At 32.4% G+C, this 17,593-nt stretch overlaps 1 protein-coding gene and 1 pseudogene across 1 annotated transcript; both read left to right on the forward strand.

The window, feature by feature from the left end:
- Positions 1 to 3,155: 3,155 nt before the first annotated feature.
- On the forward strand, positions 3,156 to 8,067 carry LOC120163151 (annotated as a pseudogene).
- Positions 8,068 to 13,086: 5,019 nt separating this feature from the next.
- Positions 13,087 to 16,260, forward strand: LOC120163037. The gene is made up of 3 exons (XM_039173065.1): positions 13,087 to 13,875; positions 16,010 to 16,039; positions 16,116 to 16,260. The coding sequence occupies exons 1-3, from the start codon at positions 13,512 to 13,514 to the stop codon at positions 16,202 to 16,204; spliced, it is 483 nt and encodes a 160-aa protein (XP_039028996.1). The 5' UTR covers positions 13,087 to 13,511; the 3' UTR covers positions 16,205 to 16,260.
- Positions 16,261 to 17,593: the final 1,333 nt, after the last annotated feature.

Below are 17,593 nucleotides of genomic sequence, written 5' to 3' on the forward strand. Positions count from 1 at the left end.
ACTTTTGAATATTCAAAAGTGTAAGGATAAATTTAAAATGATGGTTATAGTTTAGAGACCTATGATGCAATCAACTCTTAATTTTTTTCATTATTATATTGTAATTTGATCAATGATTTTGTGTAAATATTTATTTATATATTAAATAATAAAAAAACATGTTTAAAAATATGATTAGATTGTAATAACCAATGTTATTAAAACCGGATCAGACCGGTCGGTTGAACCGTTAACCGGTGGCCTGTCCGGTCCAGTTAACTCCCAAAACCAAATAAGCACAGAACCGGTAGAGAACCGGAAGAACCGGCTGAGAACCGATAAATAACTGGAAGAACCAACTGAGAATCAGAAAAACTGAGGTGAACCGGCTAAAAACCGGCAAAACCGGTGTGAACCGTCGATTCTATTTTTTTCTTTAAAAAAAATTAAACCAAATGACATCATTTGTTAAACGAGCCGAGTCGAACTCGAATACTGCTGAGCTCAACTCGAACTCAAAAACTTTAAAAGTAAGCTCAACTCAACTAAAAGACTCACGAGCTAAAAATTATCAATTTCAACTCGAACTCGAAATATACTATTAAAACTTGAACTCGAAAAGCTCGAACTCAAAAAAAAATTTAGAAGCTCAATTGAAGCTGAAATTCCGCTCAATTGAAGCGAAAGAAGTTCGCGTGTGCTCACCAAAAGGCTCCATGATTTTGAATGTCAAATTACCTCTAGTATTTATAAAGTCAGTTGATATTCTTCTATGTTTTTAGCCATGTGGGATTATTTTGTTCTCATATTTTACTCTTTAGACTTTGGGATGTTCTTCTATGTTTCTTAGCCATGTGAGATTTTTTAAATTAAACCAAACAACATCGTTTGTTATATTTTTTCAGCCCCAAATTTATTTTTAATTATAGTTATATAATTATATTTATTATTTAATATGTTTTACCTTAATATTATGTTGTAGTTGATTTGAATTATTTTGTTTCACTTGATTTTATGTTTTTTAATTTATATTTTATGACTTGTGATATTTTTATACCTTTTAATATTGTAAACTTAAAAAATATATATATATTAATATTACTTTGAATATTATGTAAAATTTTAAAAAAAAATTATTTTATATAAATCCGTTGAACGTGGTTGAACCCGATTGACAGTGAACCAGTACCTTCACCGGTTCAAGGTTCGATCCGTTTTAAAAACATTGGTAATAACTAAAATTTACAAATAACTTTAATTTAAATAATGAATAAAAGTAATTTATATGTTAAATTAACTTGGATCAGGAACATGAAATATCCATAACCCGGAGTGTACCAAACCCTCTGAACCCGCATCCAAGATAAATGACTTGAAATTAATCCGATTTGAAATTGATTCAAACCTAAAATCGATTCGGCTCTAAAAATTCTGAACTCTTTAGTTAGACTTAAATTGATCTCATTGAATTAATTTAATTTATCCGATCCAACTCGACTCATCCAATTGACAGGTTTAATTGATGTAATTAAGCTATCTTATTGTACAATTTAACCGTTATTGAAAAACGTTTTGAGAGAGAGCCAAAGCAGATTTTGAGTGTTGTTTGTAACTCAAAAGAATATGTATATGTCTATGTCCATGTTTCTCTCTTTATATCCAGTATTAAAAGTCCAAAAAAAGGGGAAAATCTTCATGTTGACGGTATTTGCGACGACGACGACGACAATAATTTTCTCTTCTCATGATTAAAAGCCAAAAGAAAGAAGAGCAGCTCTCAATCCACCACCATCACCTCACGACGGTGCTGCCACTTCCTCATCGACAATGAAGAAGAACAGGGTGGAGCGTTCTCAAATACCCACCACCAAGCTCCCCAGTTCACCTATCCAATTCCATGACATTGTTTCCTATTTTATCCTCTTCGGTTTAGGCTTGGGCATAGGTATCACTCTAAGTTTCTTCTATTTCAAAGATGATCCATGGATTTCCAACTCAATCAGCTCTCCGTCTTCCGCACTTCCGTAGCGCCACCGTCTACGATTCTCCCCGCCGTTCCCTCTAACGTCCATATCGAAAACCGAATGCAGGATGGGTTTGTTCAACCGACTTCTCCATAGTCCTGCTTCGTCACACCGATGAAAAAGATGAAGAGGAACGAAGGTGTTTGCGTGAAAGAATTATTTGAAGCACCGGGGACAAGGCATAATATGAAGGATGAGGAGTTGTTTTTGGAGGGCATCGTTTGTTCCGAAAATCGAAGAATTCCCAACAAGACAAACCCAAAAAGTGGCGTTTAGTTCTTGACGAGAGGAAGAGTGTTTTAGCTCCACTTTGGGAGAAATTCTTTAGAGGACATGAACGCTTATATTCCATCTACGTTCATTCTGATCCTTCTTTCGTTGAAACAATGCCAAAGTCTTCGGGTTTTCATGGTCGCTGGATTCCTAGTAAGGTCTACTTCATCCCCTTTTTTTTCCCACCGTATCTTATTGGTATAAAATAAAATTAGCCCCCGATTTTTTCATAAATGATCATTTTGATCCTTACTTTTTGGAGTATTTTAGCCTCAAATTTTAATTTGGTTAAGTTATTTTGACTAAAATCGAAACGTTGAGTGTTAAAATACTAAAAAAATGAATGGATGCCAAATGGACCATCTATACAACATTGAGAGATAATTTTATCTTTATGGCTATTTGATTATCGTACTTTCATTTTACTCATTGATTGCGTTCATTCTATTTTCGTTCCATTAATATTAATATTAATACTGACATGAATTAATGTAGATAGCTAGATGGGGAGAAATGAATATGGTGGAAGCGGAACACCGTTTATTAGCAAACGCATTGCTCGATGTCACCAACAAATGTTTCGTTCTTCTTTTGGAATCATGTATCCCTCTCTTCAATTTTCCATCGTTTACGATATCTCACCCACTCGAACAAATCCCTCGTCAAGTCATATGACTTACCAATCCGTCGGCCGTGGCAGATACAACAACAACATGGTTCTGGATTTAACTCGACCATGGCGAGAAGCTCTCAATTGTTTCAAATCGATCGGTTTCTTACATCGAAGTAATCACCGACAAGACGTATTTCCCCATTTTCTGGCAATATTGCAAGAACGAATGTTATGGGGACGAGCATTACTTACCAACATTCGTAGATATGAAATTCCCCGACCGAAATGCTTATGAAACATTGACGTATGTGGATTGGTCCAAGGGAGGACCTCATCCAAATAGTTTCCGTAGAGAGGACGTAACCGAAGAGTTCTTGAAGAACATAAGAAGTTCCACACAGTGCTATTATAATGAAAGAATAGTGGACGTTTCCTACTTATTTGCTAGGAAATTCCCACCAAGTACTTTAAACAGCTTGTTGATATTTTCTTCATTTGTCATGAACTTTTAGTATATTTAAACTCTTTGTTTTGTTGTCAGTTTTTGATTACCCATTTATTTTATTTTATTTTATTTGAAAAAATAGGCATAATAAAAGAGTAGGAATTGTTGTATTTATTTATAATAGTTTTGTATTTGATTGTAGTTTTTCCTTGTATTCACATGACCAGTGATATTAGAATTATATGTTTTCAAATCATGTGTTTTAGAAATGAGATGAGTCTATAACAAATGTATACACATATTTCATAAGGATGAACTGAATGGGACAACCGAGACATTATTTTTCTTGAAAATTTCAATTACGTATAATTTAGATATTTGTAGTTTCTTTATCAATCAATGCTACCACCTAATGGCACTTCCCCAAAACAACTTAAAAATTTAAATCTTGTTACACAATATTTTGCACCAACAAAAAGAATTCACACAAAAAGGGAAAATAATTAACTAATTATATGGTTATTAAGAATTCAAAATAATTATATATTTAGAAGGTTAACGATAATTTTAATTAATGTTTTAAAAGTTATAGAAAAGAAATTACATAAAAAAAACATCGTTAAATAATATTTAAACCCGAGCATAATTCAAAGCGTCCAAGGAGGAATTGTGTATGAAAAGAATAGTCGTCCGCTAATTGGAGGTATGATAAGGATTGATTAGGCCGGATATTCTGAATACCTCCCAAAAAATTATGTTGTCCAGCTTTAATCAGTTGCAGATGGGGAACTTCTAGGTCTATAAATGAACTGAACATTCACGAACCGTCATGAACCGTGCGGTGGGATTCGTTATGTGATTTATTTATTAAATGAACGAACATGAACAAGATTTGTATTCGTTTAATTAATGAACGAACATGAACATAAGTCTTGTTCGTTCATTTACGTTCGTGACGTTCGGTTATTTCGTTGTTCATTCATTTATGTTTACCCAATCTTCTTAAATCATTTTGGTGACTAATTTATAAGTTATAATGTTATATTATAACTTTAGATTTTTTAAAATTACATTATAAGCACGAATATTATAGCTAATCGAAAGAAATCATAGTCATTGTGGTTAACATTTTCGTAACTGGCCTTGCTGATGAGAGAAAATACAGAATAAGACATCAACCCCACGATAGCTCAGTGGACCTTGCTGAAGCAATATCCCACATTGGGAAGTACCCTGAGTGGACCACTTATTTGGCATTATAATAAAAGGCATCTACCTCCTTTCAACATACTTACCTGGATTGGGTCAATCGCGCTTGAATCGAGCTTGAATCGAGCTCAAAATCGAGCTTAAATCAAGCTTCAATCGAGCTTGAATCAAGCTTCAATCGAGCTCGAGTCAAGTTTTATTCGAGCTGATGAATTTTTTTTTGAGTTCGAGTCGAGTTTCATTATTATATTTCGAGTTCGAGCTGAGCTTGATAATTTTAAGCTCGCGAGTTTTCGAGTCGAGTCGAGCTTGCTCTTAAAGTTTTCGAGTTCAAGTCGAGCTCGACTCGGCTCGTTTACACCCCTAGAAAGAACAAGGGAAGGTAGAGTCTCCAACGTTTATGTTCGTTTATGTTTGTGTTCATTTATGTTCGTGTTCGTTTATTTATTAAATGAACGAACATGAACAAGTTATATTCTTTAATAAACGAACATGAACAAAAAAAAATTGTTCGTTTATTTATTAAATGAACGAACATGAATATACATCAGTTTGTGTGCGTTCGGTTCGTTTACAGGCCTAGAAACTTCCGTGACCAAAACAAAGAGAAATGGGGACAAGGGGTCTCCTACGAAGGCCTCTCTACATGTAGAACTCTACTAAAACATAATATTCTATTAAGTCTGTTACATTATGTTTTTCTTTTTTAATATTCTGGGGTGATTACGATGTAATATATATTTAAATTTTCTTAATTAATTGATAACGCACACATCCTACATGCTACAATATAAATGCTCAAATCCAAAACTTCTAAAAAAATATTCTTTTTTTACCAATTAGACCGGATTAACATTACTATGTATGAAACACTAAAGCAAATGAAAAGGGTTATAAAATAAGAAGAAGCTACTAATATATACTCCTTATTAATATATGTAAAGTTGATGGAAGCTAAGATTCACAACTTTAATGATAAGTGGCGGACATGCAAAGGTGCTCTCCCTCTATGGGTAATATAAAGGTTAATCGAAAAAGTACTTAAATTATCTTTTGTTTAGTTTAAGTGTTTAAAGTTTTTTTTAAGTACATGTCTATATTTCTTTTGTTGTCATTTAAAGTATCTAAAATTTCGTTACGTTGCCATTTTCAGATCATCTCGTCAAGTATCGTTCATATAATATATAAGAATTGAAATTTCAGTTGCTGTGTTGATGTGAGGAACCCAAAGGTGCCAGCTGCTTTACTATTGGTGGTAACAATGATATGGTTTCTTTTGGAGGTGGTTGAGTACAATTTCCTCACCCTCCTCTGTCACATCTCCATCTCCATCACCACTCATCTTCATCTGCTGCATTTCTGCTGATTTTTTTGGATGGTAATAATACTCTTCTTCTTCTTAATCCCCATTTAAGTGTTGCATGTAATTAAGGCGTAATGAAAAAGAAAGCATAATCAAAGTATCTCTCACATTTGATTAAATAATTATTTTGATACTTGTTCTTTTTTAAAGTATTTTGGCTTATTCTATGATAAAAAAAACTCACAATATTTTACTAAATAGTTATTTTAACTCTTATTCTCAATTAAGGCGTAATGAAAAAAAACATAATATTAAAAATATTTCTGACGTTTTACTAAATATTCATTTTAGTTTTTTATTTTATTTTTTAGATTATTTGGTATCTAACATTTTATTTCTAAGTAAATAAACTTATAACGTCTGACTAAATATTTACTTTAGTCTTTATTCTTACTTTTTAAAATATTTTAGCCTCCAAAGTTTCATTTCATGACAAAATTCCACGTATTTTAGAGCGTTAATTGTTTTTTGACTAATGATTTTCATCCGTTGAGGAATCTTTTTGCCCCAAAACTAAATGTTAGAGGTCAAAATACTCTAAAAAGAAATATAAGTCAAAATGACTATTTAATCAAACATTAGAGATATTTTTTGACATAATGACAAAAACTTGTAACGTTTAACTATATAGTTATTTTAACTCTTATTCTCAATTAAGGCGTAATGAAAAAAACATAATATTAAAAATATTTCTAACGTGTTACTAAATATTTATTTTAGTTTTTTTATTTTTAATTATTTGGTATCTAACATTTTATTTTTAAGTAAAATAAATTTATAATGTCTGACTAAATATTTATTTTAGTCTTTATTCTTACTTTTAGAATATTTTAGCCTCCAAAGTTTCATTTCATGACAAAATTCCAAGTATTTTAGAGCGTTGATTGTTTTTTGACCAACGATTTTCATCCGTTGAGGAATCTTTCTGTCCCAAAATTAAAAGTTAGAGGTCAAAATATTCTAAAAAGGAATATAAGTCGAAATGATTATTTAGTCAAACGTTAGAGGTATTTTTTGACATAATGACAAAAACCTGTAACGTTTAACTAAATAGTTATTTTGATTTCTATATTTTCATAAATATTCTAATCCCATCGTTTCATTTTGGGAAAAATACATCTCTAATGAAAATCGTTATTACTAAATGTTCAACACTCTAAAATAAGAGTTTGTTACTCTAAAATGAAGCGTTAGAGGCGCAAAATGCTATAAAAAAGGATAAGTGATTATTTAGTCAAACATATAGGGTTTTTGTCCTAAAAATAAAATGTTGAGAATTAAAATTATTTTTTATTAATCTAAGGTGTTTATAAGTGGTAGTATATGTTCTAAAAACTCTCAATCATTTGAGATGAAGCTCAATACCTGCAGTCTCTGTTATTTAAATCTAGAACCTCTAAGAATGATAATCATTCTTTGAATGACTAAGGTAACTATGTCCGTGCTTGAGAACTAAAATAGTAAAAAATAGAGACCTGAATCAAACCATACGAATAAATTTTGAACCTTGTACAGCAAATTAAACCATGTTTTGTTGATGGAAAAATTATTGATTGGTTCACAAATTTTCCCCAGGAATCGTCCAAAGATCCCCGAGTTGTCGTCAATGAAACGCCTTCAATGAAGTTGCTTCCATCTTCCACTGCAGGTTCAATCAGTTCATGATTCATGAACAATTCCCCCACGTTGCTGCTGGAAATGACCTAGTTAACTTCTTTCTGGTATCACCATCAAAATCTCAGTTGCACATATATGCTCCAATCTACTTTTTTTCCTAAACGTATCGTAATATGCTGCAGGTGATTGTTTCTCTGTACACAGTATCGGTGATCGATCTTATTTCGACTTGGTGAATCTTCTCTTCATTGGTATACTTATCACTTGATGACAATTAATGATTTTAAAGCATAGAGAGTTGAAGTAATTAGTTATTTTTGTTGATTGAATGAAAATTCGAAGGCTTTGAGCATGGAAACGTTGCCGTATCTGTACAGTCGATACGAGAAGGAAGTTCATTATCATTCTGGGAAAATGAGCTGGAAGGTGAGCAAAATGTACAAGAGGTTTGATTCAAGAGTTCTTAACAAGATACCCAGAGGACCAGTGAAGGAGAAGAAGCACTTGTAAATTGTCGAAAATTTGTTTCATTGCAGAATGCACATGCACACAGGAATGTACCGAAGGGGTGGATCACTCGTCATTTATCTTCTAAAAATTTAAAATCATATATATTTTAGATTTTTTCTATGTATTTTCTATTCAAAATCTATTTGACCCTTGAAATTTTATAAATCTATTATCTCCTAAAATTTTAAAAATTCGTCTCTTAACATAAAATTTTACGTCCGTCTCTAATGTACATGTCTAATGGATGAATTGAAGGAGTGATGGAATAATCCTCGTCCTAAAAATATCAAATTTTTATATACTTTAAATATTTTTTATCGATAATATATTTATTTCTATAGAAAATTTAAATTTACATCTTATTATTTTATAAATTCATCATTTGATATAAAATAGTTGGTCTCTCAATAAATAGTGGATGCACAAAACGTATTTATTTGATTCAGATTAAGGCAAAGAATGGACTTCATGCTGATTTATGAATCCAATTTTTGATCTCCATAATGCAATAAATCTGCTGTCCCATTTACACCACTACTTATGGTTCATAATCTTGATTTTATATTAGGAGTTCAACTTAGAAAAATATTAGAATATTATGATATGAAATTATAAAATTTCAAAGATGCAAAATTGGATAAACAAAAAAAAATATACGAAAAATATTTAAATTATGCGAGAATTTAAAATTTTAAAAAGTACAACTATGGATAAACAAAAAATATATAAAAAATATTTAAATTATACGATAATTTGAAATTTTAAAAAGTACAAAATGTATCAATTGTTGTCCACGTTTACACCACTACTTGAAGTCCATAATCGTGATTTTATGTTAAGGGTGCGCACTTAAAAAAATATATTACAAATATCGAGGATGAGAAATTATAAATTTTAAGGGGTAAAATTAAAATATTAAAAAATAAAAATAAAATATTTAAACTATGAAGAAATTTGAAAATTTCAAAAATACAACTGAACCCAACAGGCCAACACCCTTCTATTCATCTTGTACATAATGAGTGAGTGGTACATACATGGTTGGTGATGCAATCTGAGAACTTAAGCAAATTGGCCTCCACAAAATAGTCATGGATGTGGAAAATCTCAAAAAGTTTGTATATTAAAGCTGTCTTTAAGTTAAGGTCCACTGATTAGGCAAATAATGAATTTAAACTCTTTTCCCCACAGTTGTGTTTCAATAATGAGAATTATATATTAGTTTATATATTTCAAGATGGTGGGCACTGCCTAACTATCTTATTAGTGCTGAACAAACATATATATTCCCAGAAATTTGGCTCGTTTTGGCTTCATATTGCTTGTCTCTTATAAAATTTTGAGTGACAAGAAAGGGGGGAAGTACATGTATGCATCATAATAATTTGTAGTGGTGCATGTGATTAATGCCCCACTACAAATATTTCATGTTGCTTTATGGTTTATGCCGATCTGAATCTGATTCGGATATCGTATTCATGCACTCTTCAATTTATTTATTGAGTTTAAGGATTCTATCGACACAAAACATGATTAACTCACACTTGACGCAACACAAATATATACTATATAATTTTTATTTTTATCAAAAAAAGAGAGATCTAATTAAAAATATATATAAAAAAAAATATTATTGGAATTATCTCTAAAATACAAGGGACAATTTAAGTAATATTCATGTCTATATTTTTACCCAAAACCTGATCTGACCCTAACTCAAATTTTAAAAACAAAATCATATAAGATTAAGTCGAGTCAAAACCAATCAAGTTTGAATTCATACCCATCTCTATTTATGCCGGTCAATTCTATTGCAAGCAAGGAGAATAATTCTTGCTTGCAATAGAATCTGACCCTAATTCTTGCTTCCGTGGTAGTGGACAATAAGGAAAAAAATGTCTCGTCAGCATTAAAATATTAAGCTACCTTTGGCCCACATAAGCAACTTGGAAAAGAAGCAAGTGTGGGCTTCAGGCCGAACCCTAGAAGGAGCTGTATTAAAGGACACGTAAAGAACCTAAAGGGAGTAGGCAAAGCACGAACGTAAACCCTTTACGCAATTGAGTAACGAAAGTTGCCCTAATCCCTTGACAATCGAAAGACATTGTTTTCGCCATCGCTGGAGTCTAGAGTAGCATTATTCTTGCTAAATTCTTTTATTTTCCATTTTCTTTACTTTCGTCTGCAATATTTGAGGGTGGTGATGTTGATGAATGCAAACGTGAATTTTAGCTCAACCATGAACTAAATTTCCTAAGGATGGATCTACTTTCTTGGATGTGTAATTTTATGTTTAATGTTTAGTATTGTTTTGTTTATCCAAATGTTTTACCTAGATGTTTTCCATGCTTATAATATGTATTCCATTGACTAATGTATGTACATGTTTACCTGGTTTAATTTAATTTTGAAAAGATTAAGTTATTCGGTTTGTAGCTAAGTAATTTGAGAGGAGTATTTGAGAGAATAATCACACAACTCTAGACATAAAGATCTCCCTCACACGAGTTGAATAAGGACACCATACTTGACACTATAGACATATGGAGTTCACAATTATGGTCGACCTAGGGTTAGTAATTGGAGATTAACCATCTCAAGATTCGAGCAGTTGATAATTATAAATTTTGCCAAGACATTAATCGATCTCTAGAAGTTCTGACACAATACCTTAGAACCCCACTGAATCATCACCAAGTGAGTCTTATGACCCTTGATTTTATTATCTCGGGTATATTTCCATCATAAGGACCAAGACCCTTAGAAAAACCTCTAGGTGGTCGCTAGCCTGACTAAGGTGTCTATGGACAATGACAAAAGGAGAGTAGAGTATCCTCATCCTTCCCCAAGTAGTATTTTCGCCAACTTATTTGTACCTCTGTACGATCACACACCTCTACAACCGAGAACGCCCTAAGACATTCTCAACCAACCATATCATCTCTAACGTTGAACTTGTTAGGGATATTGCTCTTGAGACAATATCTAAAAGCATTGGGATAGAAATTATCTTCGAAACTAGCGATCCATCTTCTTTAATACAACAAATTGTTTTGCTCCACCTTTCCTAATCCTGAAATATAGGTCCTCAACCATTGACCGAATATACTCTTTAGAGAGGAAAGTCGAACCCTCAAGGCAACTTGAGGAATATACTTCTGCATCACCCTGACAAACTGGAAACGATCCAGACTCAACCTCAATCTACTGGTCCAACCTACTATGTGCTCCCCAATTTTAAACTGCTTCCCACACCTCTGCTTGAAGAATAAAAGCCACGTGCAATCTTGTTGAGCCACACCACTGAAGGTGAAAATATCTACCATCGAAGGTACCTAGTTTTTTTTTGGCAAAAAAAAACCTATGATACACCTAGAGGCGCCAATTAATTGAGTTAGTGCTATCGTAGTTGCTCAATACATCCTTCACGAAATCATGCACGAGGAAATGAAACCTAGTATTAAAACGAATAAATGAAGGTAAAATCACTTCGGATCCCCTTGGTGCCATCCCAGTATCACTCATACGATGTGAGCCTGAAGGAATGGTAAACTCAAATTCATTACTCTCCTACAATACAGGACTCAATAACAAATTCCTGACCTTGAGCTAGCGAGTTTACATTTGAAAGGACCACCATCCATTGGAAGTGAACGGTTCACCTCTACTTTCTCATTTATCTTCCGACAACATTGACTATAATTTTCTTCATCATCATGAAAGGAAATTCAAGAGAAAACAAACAGAACTTCACTCAGAGAAGGCCCAACGAAAGAGCAAGAGATAAAAAATGATGTACGACGATTTCTAATTCAAATTGACCATGCGTTGTTCTATCGTGCTAAACACTAAGTGTCGTGCATTTAAACTTATGAACCTTTCAAGGAACAATCATTGCAATGTTTCCCTAAAAACGACCTATTAAAGCCAACAATGTTTCAGCCCACAAGTGTTCATGTTTTACTATCACCGTAATGAGTACAAGCGAACACTCGTCAATGTAAGTATAGTAGATAACAAGCTGTCGGATATCGGTCCCATTAGTAAAGGAAGTCTAAACGTTTATGGTTGTCGATGCAAAAAGCTGTAAAATAAGACACTTGTGAGGTAAAATGTCGGACAATAAAAGGAAAAAGAAATACTAAAAAAATTACTAAAGTGGATGGTGATAAGCAGGGTATTTATGTAATATTCTAGAAGTTCTTCAATAAAAAAACATATTTTAAAAATTTAAGTCGTGAGATATATTAAAACTCAAATCGAATCAAAATAAAAAAACATATTTTTTTTAAGTTGAATTAGAATGACTGAAAACCTAATCTAGCCTAATTCATTATCGTCCCTAATCATGTGTCACGAGATGTTTGGGGTGCTTTTTGTTTTTTTTTTCGGTTAAAAAATAATAATTTTGATGAGACGGTGTTACATTAACATATAAACATTTGCTCTATGGATTTAATATTCTTATTCATTGGCTCACTCTCTAAATATAGATTTTTAATTAGTATTTAGTGCGTTAAAGTCCCATCACAGATAGTTTTAATAATAATCAACAAAAGAAAATGCCGTACACGTTCAATTTAGCTTAGCTTGGTTAGTGACGAAATATCTTTGAGTAAAGAGGCTATCAGCATGGACGCTACGCTACTCTACACCCCATGAAATTACTCGAGAGTAAATTGCACCATTTCTGGTTGAATTATATTTCATCTCTTATTTTACTCATCGTAGAATTACATCATTCTTTATTAAATTATATATTTTTCTCTTATTTTACTAATTATATTTTTAATTTTTTTAATTTACTTATTAAATTTTTGAATTGTTCTTGTTTTGATTACTTTTAATTATTTTTTTTATTATTTCTATATGATATGGTATTTTTTTATTATTTAATATAAAATAATTAAAAATATAAGATGGTCGAACGTCACCGCCGACCACCGTCGACCATCATAGATGGTGGCCGTTCACTCTCAAATTTCATGGGTTGTTTCGTCTCGATACCTTATGTAATCACCAATTTTTTTTGTTCTTTGGAAGAAGAAGAAGAAAAAAAAAGGGCAATCCCTGAATATCCGATGCACTCAATGCCCCGATTACTCCTGCCACCATTGTCTTCTGCCATCACTGTTACCATCGACGCCTGACATGCCTAGAAACCTACTACTCATGTTGCTTTGCATGCCACCACCAAGGAGACTCTCCATATAACCTACAAAGAAAATCAAGGAGGGGAGAGAAGGTTTGGGATTTTCTTTTTTTATCTGTAATTTTGAAGGGGTTCTATAGAATCCTCTTTGAAAATATATAAAAAGGGGTTCTCGATATTTTTCGAGCAATGAAAATAAAGAATTGACCCCATTTTTTGATTAACAGTGAATACAAGATTTTCCTTTTTATGTTCGAATCATCACAAAAAATCAACTAAAAAAAGCAAGAGTCCATTCAAAACGAAAACAAAATAAAGAAAAAAGAATGAGAGCACTTTACCATTCAACAGAGCCCCCTTGTCGGAGTTGGGAAGCTTCGTCGATTAATCCGAACGATCAGAAGAAGCGTATTAAAGAGGGGAGCAATATATGTCATAATCGGCTTGATCCAACGGCTGACGGAGGAGATCGGCGAGGTAGAAGTCGAAACAATCTCGGCCCTTTTGAGGAGTTATTAGCCAATTCATGCAAAACTAAGTCCGGATCTATATTCTCGGTGTCAGAACAAGTCGATCGAGGTATTTTGGCCTTCGACGTCCACCGGATACGACGGTCGTCACAGCGGTCAGAGGCGACAACATGGTGGCTGGCGGTGAAGCCTTCGGTTTCTGGAGATGGGAGAGTAAAGGGTAAAGCTTTCTCTCACTTTTTTTAATATAAGTGTGAAAATTATTTTTTTGGTTTAATTTCAGCTTTTTATACACACAAGGAAACCACGTCGTTTAGGAGTACACAGGATAATCACCTTCAAGCCACTCGACTTTTAGCACAAATTTGTATTTTGGTCCCTAATTGTCCCTTTTGGATAAGGGTAAAATTGCGTTATGATGCCCTGAATTTTAGCGTGTTTTCGCATTTCAGCCACATGCATCAAGTTTTTAATTTATTTAGATTTTGTGGTTATGTTTGCATTTAATCTGATTTGGTCACTGTTTTTTGGTTCATCATTTTAGTTTATGTGGATTTATTGCATGTTTAGCCCTTATTATGTTCCACTATTCTAATTTAGTCCTTAGTTTACATTTACTTTTTTATTTTTGACCATTGTGTTTTTATGTTGTTTGGTTGTTTGTTTACTTTTATTTACTTGTTTCACATTATCTTTAAACTCGGTATTCCTTGTTTACTTACTTCTTTCTAAAAAAAGAATTCAACTTATAATTTAATGATTTTATTTTAGTACCTTTTTTCATTTAATTTTGACATAAGATTTGATCTTTTATTGAAAATTCTTGACTTAAGTCCTTTACTTTTTGTTCCTTCCAAATTTGTCTTAAAACTATTTAAAGTTATTTTTTTTTTAAAAACCGTTACATTAGTTGTTTGTTACATTTTGATTTTCTTTTCTTTCCAATTACGTGATTTGAGCTTTGGGTACTTACATATTAATTAATTTGTTTATTTATTAAAATTATTATGTTTACCTTAAACGGATGTATTTCATTTTAGTCCTTAAATAGATTTATTTTTAGATCAAGTCCTTGAATTTAGGCTTCTTTTAAATTTAGTCCTTGAACTTTTTAAAAATTAGGGAATTTTCTATTTGACCCTCGCCTTAATGCCCAAGGGACTATTTCGTTTATTTGATTCAATAATTAATTATGGTTAATATTAGAGCCTACATTTTTAGGTTTAGACCTTGAGGTTCTTTAATTTACATAAATTGACATTTTAAGTTAGAGAAAGCCTTAATTAACCTTAGTTTAATTAGGAATTAATTGTTTGATTGCATCATGTCTTCAAAACAAGGCAATGTTCATTTACCAAGGAGTTAATAGTGTATCCTCTGCATTATGCTCAGGGGGTGACCACTGGTAATTCCCGAAGTAAATCAACATCCTGTTCAAAAAAAAACCTTGCATACATAATGAATTTTAGATTAGATAAAATCTTGAACTCAAAATTTTCGATTTTTTAATGTAGGGTAATCGACTAGGTGCCAATTTTTGGGCGTTGTGGGGGTTATAATCCTTCCCCACATGTAACTGACTCTCGAACCCGATTTCTAGTTTTCGCAGATAAAATACGGTATTTTTGATAAAACAAAAATGTTTTATCAAAATTACCTAATTTTAAGTGTTCCAGTCGCACCTTAAAATGGTTGGTGGCGACTCGCAACATTTCACAAATCTTTCCAAAGAAAACCCAGGTCGAGTTAGTTTTTTTCCCCACCCAGGTTAAAAACGGTTGACACCTTGAGCCTGAATGCTCCCTCTTTTTTTGGAACTTGCTCTGAAGTCCACGAATTGAAGATCGAAAGTGAGGAAGCCAAAACATTTCAACCGAGATTCATGGGTTTTGAGACATTTTCTGGTGAAACAACCACCAAATTCGGACTTAGGGGGTCGAGACAAACAAACCCATGAAATTTGGACCGAACAACCACCATCTATGACGATCGTCTGTGGCTGACAGTGGTGCTGATCACCTTCTATTTTTATATATTAATAATAATAAAGAAGGCCACATCATACAAAAATAATAATAAAATAATCAAGAGTGATCAAAACAGGAGCTATTCAAAAATTCAATGAGTAAATTAGAAAAATTAAAAGTACACTGAGTAAAAAAGGAGAGAGAGTATAGTTAGTGAGGAATGGTGTATTTTACCCAATTACTTAATTAATTTCCAGTTTTTATAAAGAGCTTTAGATAAGCACTCGCTTCAGTGTTGATTCATATTACACTCTTCTTTTCTCTCTATACAGAAATTATTAAGCTTTTCCATCTAAAATTTGTTCATCTTATTTTTATATCTGGCAGGTTCATGTTCATGGTCCACATCTTTCTCTGGTATGCCCCTAATTTCCTGGGTAACTTTATGATATCATTTTTTTTAAAAGTTTAATCTTTTTCTTGTCTGACACAGTTTTGGGAGCCATGGCGTTTGATAATTTCACTGCTTTTGAGAAAATGAACATAAATGCAGAGCCTTTAGAAAGAGTTCATTTCAGTTAAACCCAGAATCATAATTCTCTTTGTCTGGTTGTTAGAGATGATATTAGTTGTAACATCTTATGGACCCTCACTGATGCAATAAATGTGTACATTTCAAGAATCTGGGATGTTAATTTCCATTGTGAGTAGAGCTAATTCCCCAGCTGAGTTGATTATTGCTATTATCTACACCATGTTTATTGCCTGAGGTTAGCTTAAAGTGTGAATTAAAGCAAAAGTGACACCATAGAATTTTGGCATAAGCATAATGTTGCATAAATTATCATTTCGGTCTTTTTTTTACATTTTAGGCTCAATATTTTAATTTTTATTAAAATAACCCATGTTGGATGAAAATTGTTAGTTGACTAACAACCAACACATGTTGATGATAATTCAATATGTGCTTAATTGTTAACGTGACACACGCCATGTCATTACTTTGGTGTGGACCGAAGGAGGGCATGGTAGGGGTAGTCGTCCCCTTGAAAATTTAAAATTATCATATATTTTAGATTTTTTTTATGTATTTTCTATTGAAAATTTGTTTTTGTCCCCTGAAATTTTATAAGTTCGCTTCCTTAACATAAAAATTATGTGTCCGTTCCCGATCCAAATTGATGATATGTGGGGATGTCATATCAACAACTGTTAGAAAAATGTTAATCCGAGATAAAATAATAATAAAATATTATTATATAATCGAACGATGCAAAATAAAAAACTTAAAGTAGAGGCAAGAAATTGGTTACTCATATTTAGATAATGAATCGGATGAGTAGAGTAACATAAATCGAAGCAGAATTTTGTTGAGGCTTGTACGAATAGTTTCCTTAAGACAAATTCATCATCTCCTAGGTGCTTGAGTAACGTTGGATGTCGGTCTCCCATTATACAACAACAAACAACCACAAAAGTAAGCACAACTGTAATGATCAGTCGAACACAATCTTGTCTTTTTCTATCACCGGAAAGAACAAATTTGAAATGAATTTTCTAAGTGATTTTCTAATTCAAATTTGTGAATTGTGTCTCAAAGTTGTCTCTCAAAGTTGTTTCTCAAAGTTGTTTCTAAGATTGTGCCTCAACTAACCTATTTATAGGTGAGGGGATATGAATCAAAAGGTTAGGTTTTGATAAATGGTTAAAACATTTCTTGAAAGAATTTGTTGAAAAACTAATAGGTATAATTGAATTGATTCAACTTTAAACTAAAAAATAAGTCCATTCACCAAGTGATATGACTTATTATAATAAGTCTATTCACCAAGTGACATGACTTATTATAAATAGCATCAATTTTATTCAATTAAACTATTATTTTTCCAACAATCCCCCACATGAATGAAATTGATGATTTCAAACACTGACTTGATATGGTGATATATTCTACGTTCGATATTTGCATAG

Source organism: Hibiscus syriacus, unplaced genomic scaffold (genome assembly GCF_006381635.1).
Source record: "Hibiscus syriacus cultivar Baekdansim isolate YM2019G1 unplaced genomic scaffold, ASM638163v2 tig00111427_pilon, whole genome shotgun sequence".
In the NCBI taxonomy this organism is placed as follows: Eukaryota; Viridiplantae; Streptophyta; class Magnoliopsida; order Malvales; family Malvaceae; genus Hibiscus; species Hibiscus syriacus.